The 22,771-nt window shown below is 44.4% G+C and overlaps 1 protein-coding gene across 11 annotated transcripts in view; it reads left to right on the forward strand.

Annotated features, from left to right (window-relative positions):
- Positions 1-18,288, forward strand: part of syt3 (synaptotagmin III) — a 32,884-nt gene extending 14,596 nt beyond the window's left edge. For 2 of the 11 annotated variants that reach the window (XM_035398816.1, XM_035398823.1), the window contains exons 7-13: positions 5,009-5,135; positions 6,499-6,717; positions 7,587-7,707; positions 9,100-9,271; positions 12,408-12,537; positions 13,331-13,421; positions 14,386-18,288. In XM_035398816.1, coding sequence (XP_035254707.1) covers positions 5,009-5,135; positions 6,499-6,717; positions 7,587-7,707; positions 9,100-9,271; positions 12,408-12,537; positions 13,331-13,417 — 856 coding nt within the window. In that variant the 3' untranslated portion in view covers positions 13,418-13,421; positions 14,386-18,288. Of the gene's footprint in view, positions 1-5,008; positions 5,136-6,498; positions 6,718-7,586; positions 7,708-9,099; positions 9,272-12,407; positions 12,538-13,330; positions 13,490-14,385 lie in introns of all 11 variants that reach the window. The other 9 variants (XR_004763127.1, XR_004763124.1, XR_004763125.1 and 6 more) reach the window with 9 other exon arrangements.
- The last annotated feature ends 4,483 nt before the right edge of the window (positions 18,289-22,771 follow it).

Genomic DNA, 22,771 nt, shown 5'->3' on the forward strand with positions numbered 1-22,771 from the left:
ACTAATACTAGTACTACTAATAATAATAATAATAGTCATCATCATCATTATATATTTAATTTAGAATTTATATATAACTTCAATTTCTAACAACAGAGATGGATATTTGGTAAGATGCTGTTCTAGTAAGGTGCTGTTCTGGTAAGCTACTGTTTTGGTAAGGTTCTGTTCTGGTAAGATGCTGTTCTGGTGAGGTGCTGTTCTAGTATGATGCTGTTCTGGTGAGATGCTGTTCTGGTGAGGTGCTGTTCTGATAAAGTTCTGTTCTGGTAAGACGCTGCTGTGGTACGATGATGTTCTGGGCAGAAGCCGCTGGTTGCAGGCCCAGTTCCCTGGACTGTACCCCTGACTGCAGGGCAGAAGGAAGCGGGGGGGGGGGGGGGGGGGGGGGTGGAGGGGGTTTTATGGCACTGTTCTTCCCGAAGCGTGCCATTTGGGTCCTTTTTCGGGTCACGCTGAGAACCATTGGAAATAAAGAGCCTGCTGATGTGCGCAGGACTAAGGGGCAGTTTAAGGGATGAATTATAGATGGCCCGACACTTTAAACAACAAACGCCATCAGCACACAGTAACGGCTCCGAGTTTAATAGAGAGTCAGCGAGAGAGAGAGAGAGAGAGAGAGACGGGCGGTCGACAGCAACCACCTCTGCCCTCAGAGAGACCCCCCCGGGGACAACTGGCCATGAAACAGCGGTACCTACAAAAGCAAATTACAGCGACGACATTTTCAAAAAAAAATGGACACGATCAACAAAAAATATATATTGGTCAATGGCATGGAAAAAAAACTACGTCAGACAATTAATTTGACACTTACGGGCTCTAAGTAGAGACTACTCCCGAGCGGATTTACTCACCAAGGTACAAAAAACCTGAGACAGAGGCGCGCGTTATCGATGCGCATTATCGACTCGGTCACCTCAGCTTTGCCATGGAAACGGGTCAAAACTATAGAGAACGGACTGTGTAATCACTGCCGAGGTTTCTGTTGTCCTGCGTCTTTGTCTGAAATCGATGCTTTCCCAAATTTACTGCACAAGTTAATCCATTCCAGAACTTTCCAAACCAAATGAAATAAAAATCCTCTGGGAGTGGAGCCTGCTATAACACAGGTGGGGTCAGTACGTCTGTGAGAGCCATAATCTAAGAGAGGTGGGGTCAGTGCATCTGTGACTGCCATAATCTAAGAGAGGTGGGGTCAGTGCATCTGTGAGAGCCATAATCTAAGAGAGGTGGGGTCAGTGCATCTGTGACTGCCATAATCTAAGAGAGGTGGGGTCAGTGCATCTGTGACTGCCATAATCTAAGAGAGGTGGGGTCAGTGCATCTGTGACTGCCATAATCTAAGAGAGGTGGGGTCAGTGCATCTGTGCCTGCCATAATCTAAGAGAGGTGGGGTCAGTACATCTGTGACTGCCATAATCTGAGAGAGGTGTGGTCAGTACATCTGTGAGAGCCATAATCTGAGAGAGGTGGGGTCAGTACGTCTGTGACTGCCATAATCACAGAGACGGTGAACACATCGTGAATCATCTTGAGTTATTAGTTAAAATTCTGTCATTTTACATGTATTACATCTATATGTGGGAGAGTTATTTCAGTATGGGATAGTGGGGGAGAATTATTTTGGTACAGTAAGGAGAGATAGAGAGAGATTGAGATGAGAGAGAACAAACATCACGCAGGCAAATACAAGACTACATCCTCTGTCCTCTCTCACTTCTGATCTATCACGTAATGTGCAGACAGTGTGTATGTGTGTGTTTGTGTAACAAATCAGTATTTGCCCTTAATTTTGACATTCATTTTGCCCGAACGCACCAAGCTGTATTTGTCGAGGAATTTTTTTTTGTAATTCACAGAACAAACGTTGGCTGAGCGCAGGCCTGTGTTTGTGTTTGTGTGGAGCTGGCGCATTAGCCGCTGTGCTGTCTAACCGACACAGCGCATATTCCACGGCGCATATTTTGCACTCTGCTTCGCTCCCGCACTGCTGCGAGGTCCTGCTGTTCAGCGAGGTCCCTCAGCTCATATCTGATACCGCTGCACTTCGGGAAGCGGCGCCGCTGGTTCGCGGGGTATTAGAGTCAAGCGCCGTGTCACACCTAAGTGTTTCGCTGAGAACTGGTGCGAGTTTACACAAAGTCACCCGTACCGGACCCCGGGCCCTCTGGGAAATGTAGTTCTGTTCACACGACAGCGAGTGGGCAGACGCGGTTGCGCTGTGGGAATTGCTGCTGGTTCTGTACTGCTGTTGTGCGGTGTGATTTCCCCCCCCCCCCCCCCCGCCCTTCGCCTGCTGTAGTAACGGCTGTCTGCCCTGTAGGGTGTATCTGATTCCAGGGAAGGAGGAGTAGACCGGGCCGGCGAGAGAGGGAGTGTGTCGCTGTTGATTAATGGCGCTCGGGAAGGGCGGGCTTGCGGTCAGCGATACAGTCGGACAGATTTGGTTTAAATCTCGAGCGCGTGCCGTCGAGCCACGTTTATCATTTTCAGCCACCGTTTAAGATGCTCATTCGCTGTCTGGGGAGAGCGCGAGCCTGACCAGGAAACAGTGTCGACTACAGCGAGCTCCATGACGTTAGGACAAAAACATATTTTTTATTTATTAGGCGCCGTACTCCACAACGTTCGATTTGTAATTGAACATTTCACCTGTGGTTAACGTGCAGATTATCTGCTTTTTTTAAAGGGTATTTTTTATACATTTTTGTTTCACCTTGTAGAAATAACAGCATTTTTAAATACATAGTCCCACCACAATTCGGGGTAATGATCCCAAACACAATGCTAAAGCAACAAATGAGTTTTTCAAAGCCAAAACTGGAAATTTCTTGACTGGCCAAATCAGTCACCTGCTCTGAATTCAATTAGGCATGTGTTTCATATGCAAAAGAGGAAACATAACGCAACTAGCCCCCAAAACAAGCAGGAGCTGAAGATGGCTGCAGTACAGGCTTGGCAGAGCATCACCAGAGAAGATACTCAGCACCTGGTGATGTCTATGTGTCACAGATTTCAAGCCGTCATTGCATGCAGTGAATATGTGATAAAGTACTAAACCTGACTATTTTCATTTACTTAACATTAATATGTCCCAGTCATTATGACACCATGTAATGGGGGGCCTATTTATAAAAAGTACTGCAGTTCCTACATGGTGAAACCAGCGTGTGTAAAAATGCCCTTAATCAAACAATTCACTTGTGGTTAAAGTGCAGGTGCTCAGCTTTTATAGCTGAGAATCTGCACTGTGACCACAAGTTAATTGTTTGATTACAAATTTATTAACTGAGTACCGAGCCAAATACGCCTTTTTCCCCAAACAACACGGAAGCTCACGATGTACGGTGAAAAAGAAACTACAGGGATCGCAAACAGACGAAATGATATGCAGATGAAGCTCGGGGAAAGCGTTTGATTGGACAGCGCAGCCCCGTGAGGGGGCGGGGCCCTGGGGTTGATTTTTCCCGAGACCGGCCTTGTTGCTCCCGCTCGCATGCGAACGGGACCACGGATTTAAGCCGCCTCCCACCCCTCGGCGCTCCTGCGGATCTGACCCTTGGCTAATGAAACGATCGCGTCCTCGTCGCCGGGCTCAGACGCGTCTCGGTAACGGCCGGATCGGATGACGGGCCCTCCGAACACCGCGCGTCCGCCGACCGCTAGCCGCTAGCCGCTAATTAAACGGGATGCGCCCGGCCCGCGCGCGCGCCAGAGCGCTGATTTAATATACCGCAGAGTGCCGTTTCCTCCAGATCCGCCTCATACCCTCCAAGCTCTGCACGCACTTACTGGCCCTCAAGTGCATTTCACATCCGATGCTGACATTTAGGCAGGTAAAAAATGATCTATCTATATATATATATATATATATATATATATATGTATATTGTCTTAGTGCCCTTATAATTCAATTCAATTCAATAGCGCTTTTTACTGAGAACTGTCACAAAGACGCTTTACAGAGTAGCAAGACAGGAAACAGAGCAAAAAGAGCAAACAGAACAAACACCAGGCCTGAACCCCCAAATAGCGAATGCATAAGGTAAAAAAAAAAAAAACAAACACTCCCAGTGGGGAGAAGGCCCTCGAGACAGCGTTAAGTATCTGGCTCTGATTCCAGGCTTCTGATTGCCTCCGGAGGCTCTGTCACTGGGGTCTGTTTCTCTCGGAGGAAACGAGGCAGAGCTTTTTTTTGACGGGGTGACCAGATGGCCCCGATGTGCTTCCTGGAACCGGCCGGCATTACAGTCCTTTTTCACATTTCCAAGAAAGCCTTGATTCGTCCTGCATTTCCGTCGTTCTGTTTGTAGTTTCTCATTGCGTTAGGTACGCAGTCCTCCGGGGAATCTGGTCACTCTAGTTTCTGACCTCCACGAATCAAGAGCGGGTTATACAATCAAAAAAAGATATCACTTTCAAATTGTAAATCAGGAATCGGGATGTTAAAAAAATAGTGAAGCAGTTGTAGATTGCCTTGTTGAAGATGCAAGTGCATCTTTGGGAAGGGTTACCACATTAAAAAGCCTCTATTGAGTACAATAAAAAAACAAAGATCTGGAGTTTGCTAAAAAAAAAAAAAGGCACCTGAACCTTGATTGTAACCGGGCATTATGGTTATATGAGCTCAAAATGGAGCTTTTTGGCCACACACCCCCGCAGTGGGTTTGGTTTCAGAAAGACTCTTATTTTGAAAATGATGTCATACCTTTGGTGAAATATTCTCGTGGATCTCTAATGTTATGCAGTTGTTTCGCATCTGCTAGTCCTGGGGCTCTTGTTAAAGGTCAATGGAATAATTCCACAGTGTTTTTGTTGATCTTTATCAAGCGTGTGAGTAATTCTTCAGGGCCCTGTGTGTCCATGGAAATGCACGGTATGTGTATGTGAAAGCACTGGCCGCCCCTGCTCTTTGGAGTGCGAGACCCTGTAGAAGTCTGTGGATATGTTAGTGGAGGGCAGTGCCTGGCCAGTGTAAAACACCCATATCTGCTTCCCTTTGCAGCACTGAGCAGCTGGTGGTCAAGATCCTAAAGGCACTGGACCTCCCGGCCAAAGACGCCAACGGGTTCTCGGACCCGTACGTGAAGATCTACCTGCTGCCCGACCGAAAGAAGAAGTTCCAGACAAAGGTGCTGTTCCCCCACCCCCTCCCCACACTCCCACCCCCCTTCCCCCTCTGGGCAAACACCATGCTGCTTCCTGTTTATTAGCTACTTTATTTTCAGCACCTTTAAAGGAAACCCCCGAGGACCTTTGCGAGCGGGGAGCTTTAGGCGGCCGAGGCGGTGCCTGCTGGGAAACGGGAAGCCGGTGTCTGTTTGTGTTCTGTTGTCGCTGCGGCTTTGCTCCTCCTCCGTCACCTGGAGCCCGTGGGGCTGTGTGTCGTTGCCTCGGTGACGTGGCGATCGGCTTGTCCTCCCTGTTTATCCATGGCCCACCCTCCCGCCCCCCCCCCCCCCAGTCTGCCGTCGTCCTCAGGGAGCCCCTGTTTATTAGCAGTGAAAGGTGCGCCGACTGCTGCCACACGCAAGGTCAGAAGCTCTCAGCCAAGCTGTCTCCGTGACACCGCTTCTCCTCCCTTACCCCCCCGCCCCTGCCACTGCCTTTAATCTTCACCGCCCTGCTTTGGCCCTGGGAAGGTCCTCAAACGGTGGGCCACCGTTCATTTAATTTAAAAAAAAGAAAAGGAGAGCGGACAGTCTGCCCTCCTTTCATGTTTTTGTTGTATTCCGTCGGGGGAAAGCAGAGAGTGTGAAAGATCACAGAGGAGGGATTGGCAGGGTTGGAACCCCTGTGTACTGGGGGGGTTTAAAAAAAACTACAATACCCACAATGCCCTGGGCATGGTTATGACACGTGTGTCACAAACCAGGGGGAAAAGGGGCAGTAAAACAACAGTTATGTGAATATGCATGAGCCTCTTTGTTCCATATGGGGGATTTATATATAGCCTGACAGTAGGCTGCCCTACAGACTGCACCACACATCTCACCATTTTTAAAATTTATTTACTCAGATACTTTCTATTTTAATTTAAGGTTCATGGAAGATTAATTTACTTTCAAGCTTCTAATTTGTGAGGGGGGGGGGGGGGTTCTGGTGATATTTTCGTACTCTATAAATGTTATGTAACACGATTCAGAAAAGAATTAATTAACAAAAAAGATTATTAAAAAAATACAAATCACCAAATACCTCAGAAAATGTATCTTTAAAGTGCAATAAAAATGTTAGAGGTGTAAATTGTAGGTGGCAAAAGTAAAGGCCACACAAAGAGCGAGATGAGCGATCTGCATTATGTATGAAACGCACACATCCGAATGCATATTTCAAATGCATGCAAGTCAGAGTGTGACCCAGCCCTAGCCAGAACAAGCCAGGGATGGGCTTTTTCACTGAAGCCTCAGCCTCACATTTACCGGCTCTGTCCCACCCCTCACCCCCCAACCCACCCCACCCCGCCCCACCCCGCCCCACCCCACCCCCGTGCAGGTTCACAGGAAGACGCTAAATCCCGTCTTCAACGAGACGTTCCAGTTCGGGGTCCCCCTGGCCGAGCTCCACTCCCGGAAGCTGCACTTCTCCGTCTACGACTTCGACCGGTTCTCCCGACACGACCTCATCGGTCAGGTGGTGGTGGACAACCTGCTGGACTTCAGCGAGGGGACGGGGGAGAAGCCCGTCTGGAGGGACATCGTGGAGGGGACGGCGGTGAGCGCAACGCGCCCCCCCTGCACTGCTGGACACGCCCACAAGCTGTCAATCAGCTCCCTACGGTGTTAATATTAATTAGAGACTGTCTCCGCCCACAAGCTGTCAATCAGCTCCCTACGGTGTTAATATTAATTAGAGACTGGGAACGCCCACCTGTCTACGCCCCCTCATTTGTAAATGCTCATAGAGTTATTTTCTATTTTCAAATGAACATTTCATTGCTGCAATTTATTACATGGTTACAAAACAGAATTAAAGACTCACTGCCCAGTATCTTAGTTTACAGCAGAGTGAACACTTTGCTCCCTCTCTCCTAACTATCCAGCATCTTAGTTTACAGTAGTGAGTGAGTGAATCCCTCTCTCTTAACTACCCAGCATCTTTAGTTTACAGCAGAGTGAACACTTTGCTCCCTCTCTCCTAACTATCCAGCATCTTAGTTTACAGTAGTGAGTGAGTGAATCCCTCTCTCTTAACTGCCCAGCATCTTTAGTTTACAGCAGAGTGAACACTTTGCTCCCTCTCTCCTAACTATCCAGCATCTTAGTTTACAGTAGTGAGTGAGTGAATCCCTCTCTCTTAACTGCCCAGCATCTTTAGTTTACAGCAGAGTGAACACTTTGCTCCCTCTCTCCTAACTGCCCAGCATCTTAGTTTACAGCAGAGTGAACACTTTGCTCCCTCTCTCCTAACTGCCCAGCATCTTAGTTTACAGCAGAGTGAACACTTTGCTCCGTCTCACCTAACTGCCCAGCATCTTTAGTTGAGTGGTTAGTGAGTGAATCCCTCTCTCCTAACTGCCCAGCATCTGTAGTTTACAGTGGTGAGTGAGTGAATCCCTCTCTCTGTCTCTCTGTCTCACGCAGGAGAAGGCCGACTTGGGAGAGCTGAACTTCTCTCTCTGCTATCTGCCGACGGCCGGACGGCTGACCGCCACCGTCATCAAGGCCACCAATCTGAAAGCCATGGACCTCACCGGCTTCTCCGGTAATTAGTGCAACCGTCAAACAGCACTCAACCGGACCGCGAGCATAACCGACACTCCACTGGCCGCGATCAAACAGCTCATTAGCGCCCGACCAGACCGCGAGCGTAACCGATCGTCCACTGGCTAATGGCCATACAGCTCGTTAGCGCCCGACCGGACCGCGAGCGTAACCGATGCTCCACTGGCTAATGGTCATACAGCTCGTTAGCGCCCGACCGGACCACGAGCGTAACCGATCCTCCACTGGCCACGGTGTTGACGTCCCTTAATGAACCAGTGCTAACATCTGAAGCTAAATGTAATTAAGTTATTAATCTAATTACTGTTGATGTATTATGGTCATGGCGCATATATGTCACACAGCATAAGCAACGTTTCTATTGCTCATGGAATCACTGTTATTCCTGCTGATGTCACACCACTGGAGCAAAGCCTGAGAAAACTAGGCCGTAGCTCAGAGAGGTGTCGGGGGGCCAGCAGGGGGCGCTCTTTACTCTGTGCCATATAAAAATCCAATGTACTCAGCGCAGCGATGTTGACACAGTGCTGTAGAAGGTGTCTCGCGCTGACTCACTGTGGCCATTAAAAGATTCCGCTGTGTTTCGAAAGAGTAGGGGCGTTAACCCTGGCGTCCTGCCAAAATTCCCCCCCAAAAAGCTGGCTCACTCTATCTGGCAACCAAATCGCCCCCGCATTTGATTGGCTAAACAGCCGCTTGCATTCCCAACCCCCCCATTGACTCCCCAGGTTATTACCGAAAATAGAGAGAGACCTGAGCTCGCCGCTGACCTATCTTGACAAAGCATAAATAAAAGAAGCTAACTGTTTCCTTAGCGCCGTGACCATCATGCAGTGTGCTTTTTTTTTCAAACACCAGATTCAGTTATTCCAGAAAAAAATACACTTGCAGCTTTCTCTGTGCTCTTGCTAATTTTAGACCGATTACACATGCTATTGCGGCTATTAATGAACAGCTTGCCTGTTCTTCTCTACCTGTTCACTTCTCTCTCTGTCTCTCTCTCTCTCTCTCTCTGTACCTCTTCATTTCTCTCTCTCTCTCTCTTTCTCTCTCTCTCTCTCTCCCTATTCCTCTGCTTTATTGCGTGACATATTTAAAAAAATGCATATTGCCAAAGCGTAGTGATGACAACAATCATGGTAATAATACAAAAAAACTGCGACAATAACAACATAAATGACAACGATATAACATTTGTTAACTATTAAATATTCATTATTTCAATTTGTTATTATACATTATTAATATATAGTGGTCCTTTATTGTTACTTGTTTCTGTCTCTCTCGCTTTCTTTCTCTCTCTGTACCTCTTCACTTCTCTCCCTCTCTTCCCATAATGCCTCACTTTCCTTTCTCTCCCGGTCTCCGCCAGACCCGTACGTAAAGGCCTCACTGATCTGCGAGGGCCGGAGGATGAAGAAGAGGAAGACCTCCATCAAGAAGAACACGCTCAACCCCACCTACAACGAGGCGCTGGTCTTCGACATCCCCTACGAGAACATCGACAGCGTGTCCCTCATCATCGCCGTCATGGACTACGACTGGTGAGGCCCGGGGCGGGGGGGGGCACGTTGAGCGCACGTCGCCGTGGCAACAGTTACTCCAGTCACGGTCCTCGAGGTCCAGGACTGCTGGTCTTCCACCCTCCCTTCACCTGGAAGTCAGGTGTGAAGGCAGTCTGGCCAATCAGTAGCTCTAAGAGTTCAGTCAATTGTCCTGGGGGAAATAGAAAACCAGGGCTGGATTTGGATTCTAGGACCGGATTTGATTATTCGTGCTGTGGAGGTTGCGGGTTCAGTTCCGCGGTGGGGCACTTCACTTGTAGCCCGTGGGCACATAACCAGAGTTGGCTCATCAGAATATCCAGCCGTAAAACTGGGCTGCATGAGAGCCCAGGCCTCAACCCCATCCAACACCTTTGGGGTGAATTGGAAAGCCAAGTCAGGCCTAATCGCCCAATCAGTGCCCAACCTCACTAATGCTCTTGCGGCTGAATGGAAGCAGATCCCTGCAGCAATGCTCCAACATCTAGTATAAAGCCTTCCCTGAAGAGTGGAGGTTGTTATAGCAGCAAAGAGTGGACCAACTCCATATTAATTCCCATAATTTTGGATGAGATGTTGGACGTCAGGTGTCCACATACCTTTGTCCATATAGTGTTGCTTGTTTTCAAAATATAGACGTTAACAGCAATCCCTCGATGGGAAAATGACACAAACATCACAGAGGCATTACATGGGAAGGACCTTGGTGGCCAGACAGTGACAAATATTGACTGGCCTGGTGAAATAAAGGTCAAATTTACGAAACTAAAGGGTTAAATGTTGGCTGTTAGTGCATCGCGATGGTTCGGGGAACCAGACTTTTAACCAGAGAGCCAAGGAATCCAGTCCTGGGAGAATACACCCATTACGGTTACCTTAACTGCTTCTGCACCCGGCACATCTGGGAATATATCATTTCTATATGTGCTTTTTTTTTTTTTACATCGTCCCGGACGAGCCAGACAGGAATATAAATTACGATGTAAAAGTGGAGGTCCTCAAGTTTTACGAGGCCCTAAAACTGATATCCCCGCAGGAGGCCCCATTGAGCCTGAGAAGGGCGTTCAGATCTTATATGATTTCAATTCATTTCTTTTTATGCGACAGACCAGGTGAAATTTTATATTTTTACCCCGCGAGCAGTGGGGACTAAAACAGAGTACAGACTGTAAGCACCGGCACATTGGCCTGTGGTGTAGCGGCCATTATGGCCTGTAAGCTTGCTCTGAAACCATCGCTAATATTCCTCTGAATTAGCTCACGTGCCAAAAACACGCCGGAACGCGTTGCTGTGTAGATTAAATGCATGCTCGTGTTTGCGCTCTTGAGCATGTAAACAGAAGTCAGTTTTGCTGTTTTAAAGGAGTTCATACTCCAGGCGCAGGTGATTCACTTGACACGCCCAAGGCTTTGGTTCTGTTTTTATGGTTCTGTTTGGATTATTGCGAGGGGTTTGTTTTGTGCGTTTTAACCCATTAATGCCCAGATTTTTTTTTCCAGAGATTTCTTTTTAAAGCATCTATTAGTAATACAAAAAATATTCACAGATAGAAGTGAGTGGAAAACAAGCAAGAAATAAAATACAAACTGTGTTGTTACGGCTTTTCTATGATGTAGTGTTTGACTGAAGATTCTGGAGCTTATATTCAAAAATACAAACAAACCTTCCTCTATCAGGAGAAATGATAATGAACTAATTAGTAGAATTGACTAGCTCTGGATTTCCCCCTGAAAATGATCTTTTATTCTTCTATAGGTATAATTAGGTGTTGGCTTGCGTTGAGTCAACACTGCTCCGTAATTGATGCTAGTGGTACACCTTTCTGCGACAAATTGGTTTTTAGTGATTGCTGAACTTCTCAAACCGTCTTGGAAGGGAAAGGATATTGCTTGTAACTGTCAGTCAAAGTCAAGGACGAATGCAGAATAGCAGCCATTGCCTCACTGGCTTTCATCTTTATTTTCGTATTTGTTCATCAGTCCATAGCTTGACGTAATGTTGGAAAACCTGAGGGGGTTTGTAATTCTATGAAGACAGCTTGTGCTCGTGCAATGGGGAGGTTCAGTCCACAGGGTACAAAAATCAATTGCTTGTTCCTTAATCTTGCTTGTTGCTTTTTTAAAAATTGATAAGCAATGAAAATAATGCCTTATAATAGAAAAAATATATCTTGCAATACAATCTAAAATATGATCCTGATGGACTTAAATTTCGGATCAATCCAGGTACAAGGTATCAGCCGCAGGGGCCCAATAAAAACAATTTGGGTGTGAAGATTTCCTAAATGCATCTCAGTTTTACTGGTTTAAATAAGCAAGTTTAAATGCATCCGAAGGCTGAGTTGATGCCGCAGATATTTGATTGTAACACAGAGAAAGAGAGAGAGAATCGAGTGGAATTTCCAGCGGAACGTCATTGTGCTGTTTTCATTAATGATTCTCCTCAGTTTTCAGGATCTTGTTTGCAAAGCCTCCTGTTTTTGTTTTTTTTTGCCAAGCTGGCCTACTTACACGGCATTAGGCAGTCGATTAATATACAATTTATGTTGAGTTCCGTTAAACCTCTCAGCTGTGGACCTGCTTTTACAAATGCTTGAGGTGTAAGGAGTCGTTTGGAACATTCATTAGCAGCGCTACACGATCCGGTGGAATCCTCCTTCCCCCGTGTCCCTGTTGCTTCCCGTGAAGGTATTCTTCTGACAAATTAATACCGGTTATGTAATGCTAATAAAACCCGGTGCTTAAGCGCTGTATAAGTAATTATACCCTCTCTTTAATTTCACAACCTCACATTTTCTCCATACTTTGTCAGCAGGAATGTTCCTCTGTGGAGTTTTATCTATTACTCTCTCTCTCTCTGTATTTCTCTCTCTCTCTCTCTCTCTTTCAAATACCTGCTTTCATTACCGAGGCACTGTTTGAAACAAGACTTGGGAAGGGGAACGAAAATACTAGATAGAATTGAAAGATAAAATGGCGTCTTTATGTAAAAATAACAGCAGGGCATGGATGAGCCAGAATGAATCCTTCATCCACCATGATAATTAGCATGAGCGGCCTCGCTCAGCTTCCCTCAGGCTGCATCGCAGAGAGCCTGCTGTGATGTCACAATGCTCCCTCCCTCCCTCTCTGTCAGCATTGGTCATAACGAGGTCATCGGAATGTGCCGGGTGGGCAGTGATGCAGAGGGACCGGGTCGGGAGCACTGGGCGGCCATGTTGGCCAACCCCCGCAAGCCAATTGAGCACTGGCACCAGCTGGTGGAGGTAGGGCATGCGTTAGCCATCGCCCCATTACTCTCTCTACCTCTCTGTCTCGCCATCTTCCTCGCTCTCCGTCCTGCTCCATCACTCTCTCTGCATCTCTCTCTCCATCCTGCTCCATCACTCTCTCCATCTCCCTCTCTCCATCCTGCTCCATAACTCTCTCCATCTCCCTCTCTCCATCCTGCTCCATCTCCATCAGTCGCTCCATCCTGCTACATCACTCTCTCATCTCCCTCTCTCCATTCTGCTCCATCTCCATCAGTCTCGCCATCCTGCTCCATCTCCATCAGTCTCTCCATCCAGCTCCATCACTCTTTCTGCATCTCTCTCCATCCTGCTTCATCACTCTCTCTGCATCTCCCTCTTTCCATCCTGCTACATCACTCTCTCATCTCCCTCTCCATTCTGCTCCATCTCCATCAGTCTCTCCATCCTGCTCCATCACTCTCTCCATCTCCCTCCGTCCTGCTCCATCTCTATCAACCTCTCCATCCTACTATATCACTCCCTCGCCATCACATCTTCTCTCCACTTTCTCTCTCTCGATCCCACCCTGTCTCTATCTGAAATGCACCTTTACAAATGTGAATATTAATGTGCAATAAGTTTGACTTCCATAAATGTAATATCTTTTTTCTCTCTGTGACTCTTCCTTGGTCTCCCCAATTGTCTCTTTCTCCCTCCCTCTTTTTCGGTCTTTCTCCTCTCTCCCTCTCTCTCTCTTTTTGCCTGAGAGACACACGCATGTTGTCATAAACACTGTACAGTTCACACACGTGTCTGTGTTTGGCAGGAGAAGACCATGAACACGTATGTGTCCAAGAGCGCCACCGCCTCCTCCAAGCCGCACATCGTGGTGGACAGCCCCCACTCAGAGTAGATCTGTGAGTGTTGTGATTGACAGTGCCCACTGTGAGTAGATCTGTGAGTGTTGTGATTGACAGTTCCCACTGTGAGTAGATCTTTGAGTGTCGTGATTGACAGTCCCCACTGTGAGTAGATCTGTGAGTGTTGTGATTGACAGTGCCCACTGTGAGTAAATCTGTGAGTGTTGTGATTGACAGTCCCCACTGTGAGTAGATCTGTGAGTATTGTGATTGACAGCCCCCACTCTGAATAGATCTATGAGTGCCTCCTATGGGTCCATTTGACTGGTTCTCTTCAAACACAGCGTGAGAGTCATCAGAGAGCTCAGACCTAGATAAAGGAGTGTGTGTGTGTATCTGTGTGTGTGTGTGTGTGTGTGTAATAAGACCCAAGGACACTGTCTTTATCTCATGAAACAGTCGGTCTACCTATGGGCAGTGACATGATAATGTCTGGAAGGAATAGGGGCGTGTGTTAATTCCATCCCTCCAGTGTAGTGTGTGGAGGGAACGGGGGGTGTTTAAATTCCGTCCCTCCAGTGTAATAAGTGGAGGGAATGGAGCTGTGTTTAAATTCCTTCCCTCCAGTGTTATCTCAACACCTTTCTAACCAGCGAGTGTGCGTTCCGAAGTAGCAGGTCTGTCTGTTTCTGAGTCCGTAGCAGACAGTTAAACACTGGAAATCAATGATGGCAGTTAGGGAAACAGAGCCTCGTATGTGCTGCATGTAAAGTAGGCCACAGCGGTGACAGAGCTGTAATAAATGTATCTGGGCTTCTAATGCGTTTGTCTGCTCCCCTTAGCGCCCCAGAACATGCCATTGTGAATCTGCTCTTGTCTCCATGCAGCCTCGCTGAATTTTGTGAATTTGCTGTGTTACGACTCATAACCCTTTTCTGCGTTTCTCCCCTCTCCCCTTCCCTATCCCCCTTTCTTTCTCCCATTCTCTCCTCTGCCCTTCTCCCTCCCCCCTTCCCCCCAGGACAGTCTCTCTCTCCCATGCACTGATTTGTTCTCGTCATTAACAAAACATGAAGGTGGAGTAAATGAGACGACACATAACTTACACATAACCGCTACTGTTACAGCTACTACTGCTACTAATACTATTCCTCTTCTACTACTACTATTCTACTGCTACTATTATTAACAATAACAACTTCAAATCATTGTGTACAAATAGGCACCCAGAAGAATTCATATAAATGCAACATTGATGAATAGAATGTAGTGGTAATACCTAGTAAACGTGTTCAGTGTGGACAGACCACCGATCTCTGTCTCTCTCTCTCTCTCTAACACACACACACACACACACACACACTGTAAAGCTCAGTCACACGTGCACACATACATTTATGAATAAATAAGATGTAAAAAGGAAAAGACTCATCTCTATTAAAAATAGTCACTTTGGATCTTGAGTCAGTGAAGTGTGTGATGGACGTCTCCAATCGACGTGTAAAAACCCGATCCATCGGGGGGAAGGACCTGGTGCCCGTTTCTCCCTCCGAAAAAAAAAGTCACCTATTGGTTTATTTTGTGATTCTGCACCAGACAAGTCAAAACTGATTTCATTTGTACAGACTTTTAAACAAACTTGTAACAGGACCTTGGGAAATGCTGTCTTTGCTTCGCTCCTGAACATTGTCTTACAGACCAAAAGGACCTGAAGGAATCTCCGTATATTTTTTTGGGGGTAGGACAGATACAAGTGTCGGACCGTGCCGCCATTTTGGACAGCTTGTACCCCAGCTTTCAGAATCAGATCTTTTACTTGGGTATTTTTCTTGTGTGAACAACAACAACAAAAAATATGTTCAGATTCAGGGAGGGAGAAATGCGGATGGACCAAAGCATGTTGTGCAACCATGAAATGTGTCCCCCTGCCTTACACATTTTTTAATCACTTTTTTCCTGTGAGCCCGTCAGGTTCAACTAGTAGCTTTTATTTTTCTATTATTTCATTTTCTAATTGTCCACTTCAAAGGATAAATCTTCATGCCACTTTTATATTTTTCATTATGCAGGAAACCTGGAGATGTGAATGGAACTGTTTGTGTGTAACAGGGGAATGTGTCATTCTTTTTGACATTAACTGCCAAATGAATTATATTCATGAGGATACCCCAAAGGGAACTATGGTTGAAACAGCAATTTTTCGGAAGGACCCAAATAAGGATGCATCTACTTGCTTTTTTTTACGCAGTTCTGGAAAGTGTATCCTTCAGGAAAGGACTTCATTGTACATTATTATTATTTTGGCGTCATTCTTTGCTTTTTTTATCTTCACTTCAAAAGAAGCAATCTGTAATTCAACTAGTATCTGAGGGGGATAGATGTGACCAAAAGGACACGCTCATGTTTTGTGTTGCCTTCGTTTGTGTGTGTTTCCGTGTTTGTTGGCGTGTTTGTGTACTTCGTATGCGTCCGTGCGTGTGCCCGTGTCTCTGATTGTCACCGTGACAACTATGTGTCCTTCCCCGCCCTCCTCTCACCCTCCCACCTGGTGGTCCATAAATTTCAAAACGTCTTGAAAACAAAGTGTGTCTTCTGTTCCATTCTGTCTTAGAATAAGCGTTTGTATGTAGGAGCCATTAACTGTAGCGAGAAGTGAGAGGGAAGAGATTGTTGTCCTGGCTGTTCTTTGATGGCATTGCCCCTGTCCATTTCACAAAAGTGTATACGCTGTGTACTTATGTTAATATATGTATATGTGTGAGAGGGAATTGCTTGAGCGTCAGGGGAATAAATGCCTGGATACTTCTTAGTGATCGATAAAAAAACATCTGAACAACATCGCCAAGGCTGAGCGCCGACTGCAGGCACAGATAGAAAGATGGTGGAGAGAGGAAGGCTTCAACACGGAGAGAGGAAGATAAACAGGGAAGGGGATGCCTCTTACGCACAGTCAGGTGAAGATACATGGTGAAGAGAATGAAGGTTAAGCACAGTTAGAGGAAGATGCATAAGGATGGGAATAAAGGTAACAGTGAGATGAATATAGATGGGGAAGAGAATAAAGGTTATGCACAGCGAGAGGAAGATAAATGGGGAAGAGAATAAAGGTAATGCACAGTGAGAAGAAGACACATGAGGAAGAGAATAAAGGTTACACAGTAAAATGACGATAGATGGGGAGGAGAATAAAGGTTACGCACAGTGAGAGAAAGATAAATGGGGAAGAGAATAAAGGTAATGCACAGTGAGAGAAAGATACATGGGGAAGAGAATAAAGGTTACGCACAGTGAGAGGAAGATACATGGGGAAGAGAATAAAAGGTTACACACAGTGAGAAGATAAATGGGGAAGAGAATAAAGGTTACGCACAGTTAGAGGAAGATAAATGGGTAAGAGATTAAAGGTTACACACAGTGAGAGGAAGATAAATGGGGAAGAGAATAAAGGTTATGCACAGTGAGAGGAAGATACATGGGGAAGAGAATGAAGGTTACACACAGTGAGAGGAAGATAATGGGGAAGAGAATAAAGGTGATGCACAGCGAGAGGAAGATAAATGGGGAAGAGAATAAAGGTAATGCACAGTGAGAGGAAGATAAATGGGGAAGAGAATAAAGGTTACGCACAGTGAGAAAGATAAATGGGGAAGAGAATAAAGGTTACGTACAGTGAGAGGAAGATACATGGGGAAGAGAATAAAGGTTACGCACAGTTAGAGGAAGATAAATGGGTAAGAGAATAAAGGTTACACACAGTGAGAGGAAGATAAATGGGGAAGAGAATAAAGGTGACGCACAGCGAGAGGAAGATAAATGGGGAAGAGAATAAAGGTAATGCACAGTGAGAGGAAGATAAATGGGGAAGAGAATAAAGGTGACGCACAGCGAGAGGAAGATAAATGGGGAAGAGAATAAAGGTTACGCACAGTGAGAGGAAGATACATGGGGAAGAGAATAAAGGTTACGCACAGTGAGAGGAAGATACATGGGGAAGAGAATAAAAGGTTACACACAGTGAGAAGAAGATAAATGGGGAAGAGAATAAAGGTGACGCACAGCGAGAGGAAGATAAATGGGGAAGAGAATAAAGGTAATGCACAGTGTGAGAAAGGTAGATGAGGAAGAGGATAAGTGTAACATTGGGAAAAACCACTATTAAAACAATGCCAGTCACCGTAACCATCACTAATGTTTTCTCTGAAGACGGTACTTTCCTAAATCACCAAAATCACCATCAGTACTGTCAGTGCTACTGCTGTTGGTACTGCCCTTCCCAGCGCTAATACTGCCAGCTGTTTCACTGTTTTCATCACTGATAACCTTATTACAGCTGCTACTGCCATAATCTCTACTAATACATCTACTGTTACCCCTTTGATCATCAGGCCTAATACCTGTGCTACAACCCTGCCGCAGTTACTATGCCACAATTAATAACATCATTACTAATACTGTAACATAATCTAATATAGTAATATATACTAACATACATCTAATATTACTACTACTGATACTACATCTAATGTCATTACCAAGACTGGTATTACATCTCATGTAACTAGCACTGTTATTACATGTAACACCATTAATAATAATGCTACTTAATCTAATATTACTAATACTGACACTACAGCTAACATCACTACTAATAATGTGTCACCATCTGCTGTAATTAGTAATACCGTTACAACGTCTAACATTACTTATACTGATACTACATCAAATATTCCTTAATGCTACTACATCTAATATCATTACGAGCACTGGAACTACTTCTAACATCATTGCTATAGCTGGGTGTTTGTCACGGATTTTGTTATATTTGAGTCTTTTTTATTTTTTATTTCCCCATCTTTCCGGGAATTCATGAATTGTGACCTCTGTAAATGTTGTAACTGAAATAAAGGAAATTTCATGGTTTTGATAACATTTTCTTTCCATTGGTATGTCACAGTTTAGACCCCATATTTATGATTGAAATTAATGTTTTCTTAAAAACAATCTTTGATTTCTGCTTTATTCGGTTTTCTGATTTTCAACAACTTCGTCTGACTGCTTTGTCACTTTTGTCAAAATTTTCCACGACAAACACCCAGTCTTCATTATTACTAAAACTGTTACCTTGAACAACATCAGTATTACTAATCAATACTAATAAAGCTACATCTATCCTCATTACTAACAAAGCTACTAAATTTAACATCAGTACTAATAAAGCTACTACAGCTACAACCATTACTAATAAAGCTACATTTAACGTCATTACTAATAAAGCTATTGCATCTAACACCATCACTAATACAGCTATTTCATCTACAACCATTACTAATAAAGCTACTACATCTAACATCATTACTAATAAAGGTACTACATCTATCATCATTATTAATGAAGCTACCAAATCTAAGATCATGACTAATAAAGCTACTACATCTATCGTCATTACTAATAAAGCTATATCTAACATCATCACTAATGAAGCTACTACATCTAAGATCATCACTAATAAAGCTACTACATTTAACATCATCACTAATAAAGCTATTGCATCTAAGATCATCACTAATAAAGCTACTACATTTATCATCATCACTAATAAAGCTACTACATCTATCATCATTACTAATAAAGCTACTACATTTAACATCATTACTAATAAAGCTACTACATCTAACATCATTACTAATAAAGCTACATCTATCATCATTACTAATAAAGCTATCACATCTAAGATCATCACTAATAAAGCTACTTCATTTAACATCATTAGTATTAAAGTTATTACATCTAACATGATTACTAATAAAGCTACTACATCTATCATCATTACTAATAAAGCTACTACATCTAAGATCATCACTAATAAAGCTACTACATTTAACATCATCACTAATAAAGCTACTACATTTTTCGTCATCACTAATAAAGCTACTACATCTATCATCATTACTAATACAGCTACTACATCTAACATCATTACTAATAAAGTTACTACATCTATCATCATTACTAATAAAGCTATCACATCTAAGATCATCACTAATAAAGCTACTACATTTAACATCATTAGTATTAAAGTTATTACATCTAACATGATTACTAATAAAGCTACTACATCTATCATCATCACTAATAAAGCTACTACATCTAAGATCATTGCTAATAAAGGTACTTCTAACGTCCCTTACTATTGAAGTTATTGCATCTCTCATCATTACTAATAAAGCTACTACATCTATCATCATCACCAGTGCTGCTACCACATTTACTGTTGCAGCTGTCTTTACTTCCTGCAGTTTAAATCTCATACATTTTCTGCAGCCAGAGCACATTATAGGTTCTTATGAAGACCACCGATGTCAATGCACTGCCTTCCAAAACACCCCCTAATGTGGCTTCTCCAGTGTGAGCGCTTCCCATGTAGCCGTGAATAGCATCGCCTGAAGTGTTCCTGCAACATGACAGCTGCTGCTAAGTAGAGGCATTAACAATCCCTTTTTATCATCACGGCTACCATCAGTGCTACAAGAGGAAATGCTGCTACTACTGCTGCTATACAACCGCATTCATTAGCAGTGTGTTGCTGACTAGATGCACAGTGATGATAATAATAATAATAATAACAATAATAATAAATAATAATAATAATAATAATAATAATAATAAATAATAATTCAGGCGGAACGGTGGTGCAGTGGGTAGCACTTTCACCTCAGAGCAAGAAGGTTGTGGGTTTGAATCTCGGCTTGGGGCCTTTCTGTGTGGAGTTTGCATGTTCTCCCCGTATCTGCGTGGGTTTCCTCTGGGTACTCTGGTTTCCTCCCACAGTCCAAAGACATGCAGGTAGGCCAATTGAAGACCCTAAATTCCCTGTATGTATGAGTGCGTGACTGAATGGTGTGTGTGCCCTGCGATAGATTGGCTGCCTGTCCAGGGTGTATTCCTGCCTCTCGCCCAATGCACGCTGGGATAGGCTCCCGTACCCCCGCGGCCCTGCTCAGGATAAGCGGGTATAGATAATGGATGGATATAATAATAATAATAATAATAATAATAATAATAATAATAATGTAATTAATCTGACCAATGACGGGCAGTTTGTTGAGTGGTCTTTGTGGTCTGATTGGCCAGCTTTTCTCTCACGGACCAATAAACTTCTGTAAGTCTGCGAACTGGTGGTGTGACCTCGCTCTCTCCCACTTACCCTGGCCGAACTCTCTCGGGACGGGACCGGGTTCCCAGAGAGACGAACGAAGGGAGCGCCGCGCGAGGCGATTTCGGTGTCTGATGCCGAAGCTCGTCCTCTTAAAAGCCGGCGGGCTGACTCAGAGCGTAATGACACGGCTTCGGACTGAGTGTTCTCCGAACAGCAGGCCTGGCGGCCGAGCACCTGGCGCGCGTTCCACTTTTTTTGGCGCTAGTCACAGACGCACGGCTCACCGAGCCCAGCTTCCCCCCCCTCACAGCTATTATCGCGGGTCTCGGGTGGGTATAAATATCTGTCGAGCGTACATTCGTTTCTTCAAGCTGCCGCTCCGATTTTAACGTCATTAAGGCGGTTAACTACCATTACTTAGTTTGTGGTTGACGTTCTTACAGTTCAGAAAGTTCAGTGACCGCTTATTAGAACAACTGAAGGCTGCTTTTTTTTTTTTTTTTTTCTCATGGTGGTATGACTAATTTATTGTCTCATCTACCAGGGAATTCATGAATTGTGTGACCTCTGTAAATGTTGCAACTGAAATAAAGGAAATTAGATGGTTTTGATAACATTTCCTTTCCATTGGTATGTCACACTTTAAAGACCCCATATTTATGATTTTGTATATGTGGTTGCATATGTGCAGACTTCATGGTATACATGCAAATACCTGCCTGTCTTTATTCGTTTCGCTCTTTGTACATAACTTTTTATCGACCTTGAACCTTGTGTGTTGGCATTGCTGTGATCCCTACAATAAGCAGAACCGAAAGGCAAGTGTGGCACCAGGGCTAGAGAAGAAGACAATGGTGCAAACTCTTAATTCTTATGAGGTATAACGTTGCTAAAGCTACACATTTTTTCTTAAAATGAGATTTCAGTTTGTCATGATTCATTTGTTGTGTTATATTTATTTTTGTGTTTATTTTGCTTTTGAATTAAGTTTCATGAGGCTGAAAGGTAAGAATCAGACTGTGAAAGGAGATCGGAGGACAACGCCGCTGCCAAGGACAATAACTTTGACCGCTACAGTGATGAGAGCAATAGTGGCACTTGTTTGGTTCGAATAAAAGAAATGTAAGGCTGCAGTGCCCTTCAGCGTTATTACTGGTGTGTGTATGTGTGCATGTGTGTGTGTACGTGTGAGTGACTGTGTGTGTGTGTGCGCGAATATGAGTGACTGTGTGTGTGTGTGCTGTGTCATGGGGTATGCTGTGTGTGTGTGTGTGTGTGTGTGTGTGTGACTGTGAGTGAGTGTGTGTGCATGTGAGTGTGTGTGTGGTTTGTGCTGTATCATAGGGTATGCTGTGTGTTTGTGTGTGACTGTGTGTGAGTGTGCGTGTGTGTTTGTGTTGTATTACGTGGTATGCTGTTTGTGTGTGTGTTGTATCATGCAGTATGCTGTTTGTGTGTGTGTGTGTGTGTGTGTGTTGTATCATGTGGTATGGTGTGTGTTTGTGTGTGTTCTATCATGTGGTGTGCTGTTTGTGTGTGAGTGGGTGTTTGTGTTATATCAGTATATTCCTGTACTGCAGATCTCTCCCTGGTTTCTCCCAGACTGTGCACGGACTGATGTGCAGCTGTTCTGTCAGGTTGTCATAAATTCTTTATTGCAGGCTTGCTTCTTACAGTCTACTGTGCAGCTCTGGGCTCTACGCTGTAGTTCTGTATAGTGTTGTGTGTGTGTGCATGCATGTGATTGTGTATGTGTTGTATCATGTGGTATGCTGTTTGTGTGTTTGTGTTGTGTTATGTGGTCTGCTCTGTGTGTGGGTTGTATTATATGGTATGTTGTGTGTGTATGTGTGTTGTATTATATGGTATGCTGTGTGTGAGTGTTCATCAGGTTTTGAGGTTTTTGTTTCCTTTTATCCTAATTCGTATTTCTCTCATCTGTCCATTTCCAGTTCCCCTTGAAACATTCCTTTCTTGTCATCTGTTATTCTTTTAATTAATTAAACATGTCTGTGGCTTTATTTCCTCTAAAATGGCAGACCCATTCCGAAAACAGAATTTGGAACAAGAAGTGTGCATGACTGTCTGTCTGTCTATCATGAAGCATTGAAGGCTACCGACATTGGCAGCACATTAACCCTTTGAAGCACAGGCTTTATGGAATGTTCTTTCAGAATTCCGAGTCAGTGTTCTAGAACTCCGTTGCTTTCAGTTCCCAGCAGTGACTGTTACATCAGCATTATAATGTTCA

Source organism: Anguilla anguilla, chromosome 17 (genome assembly GCF_013347855.1).
Source record: "Anguilla anguilla isolate fAngAng1 chromosome 17, fAngAng1.pri, whole genome shotgun sequence".
NCBI classification, from domain to species: Eukaryota; Metazoa; Chordata; class Actinopteri; order Anguilliformes; family Anguillidae; genus Anguilla; species Anguilla anguilla.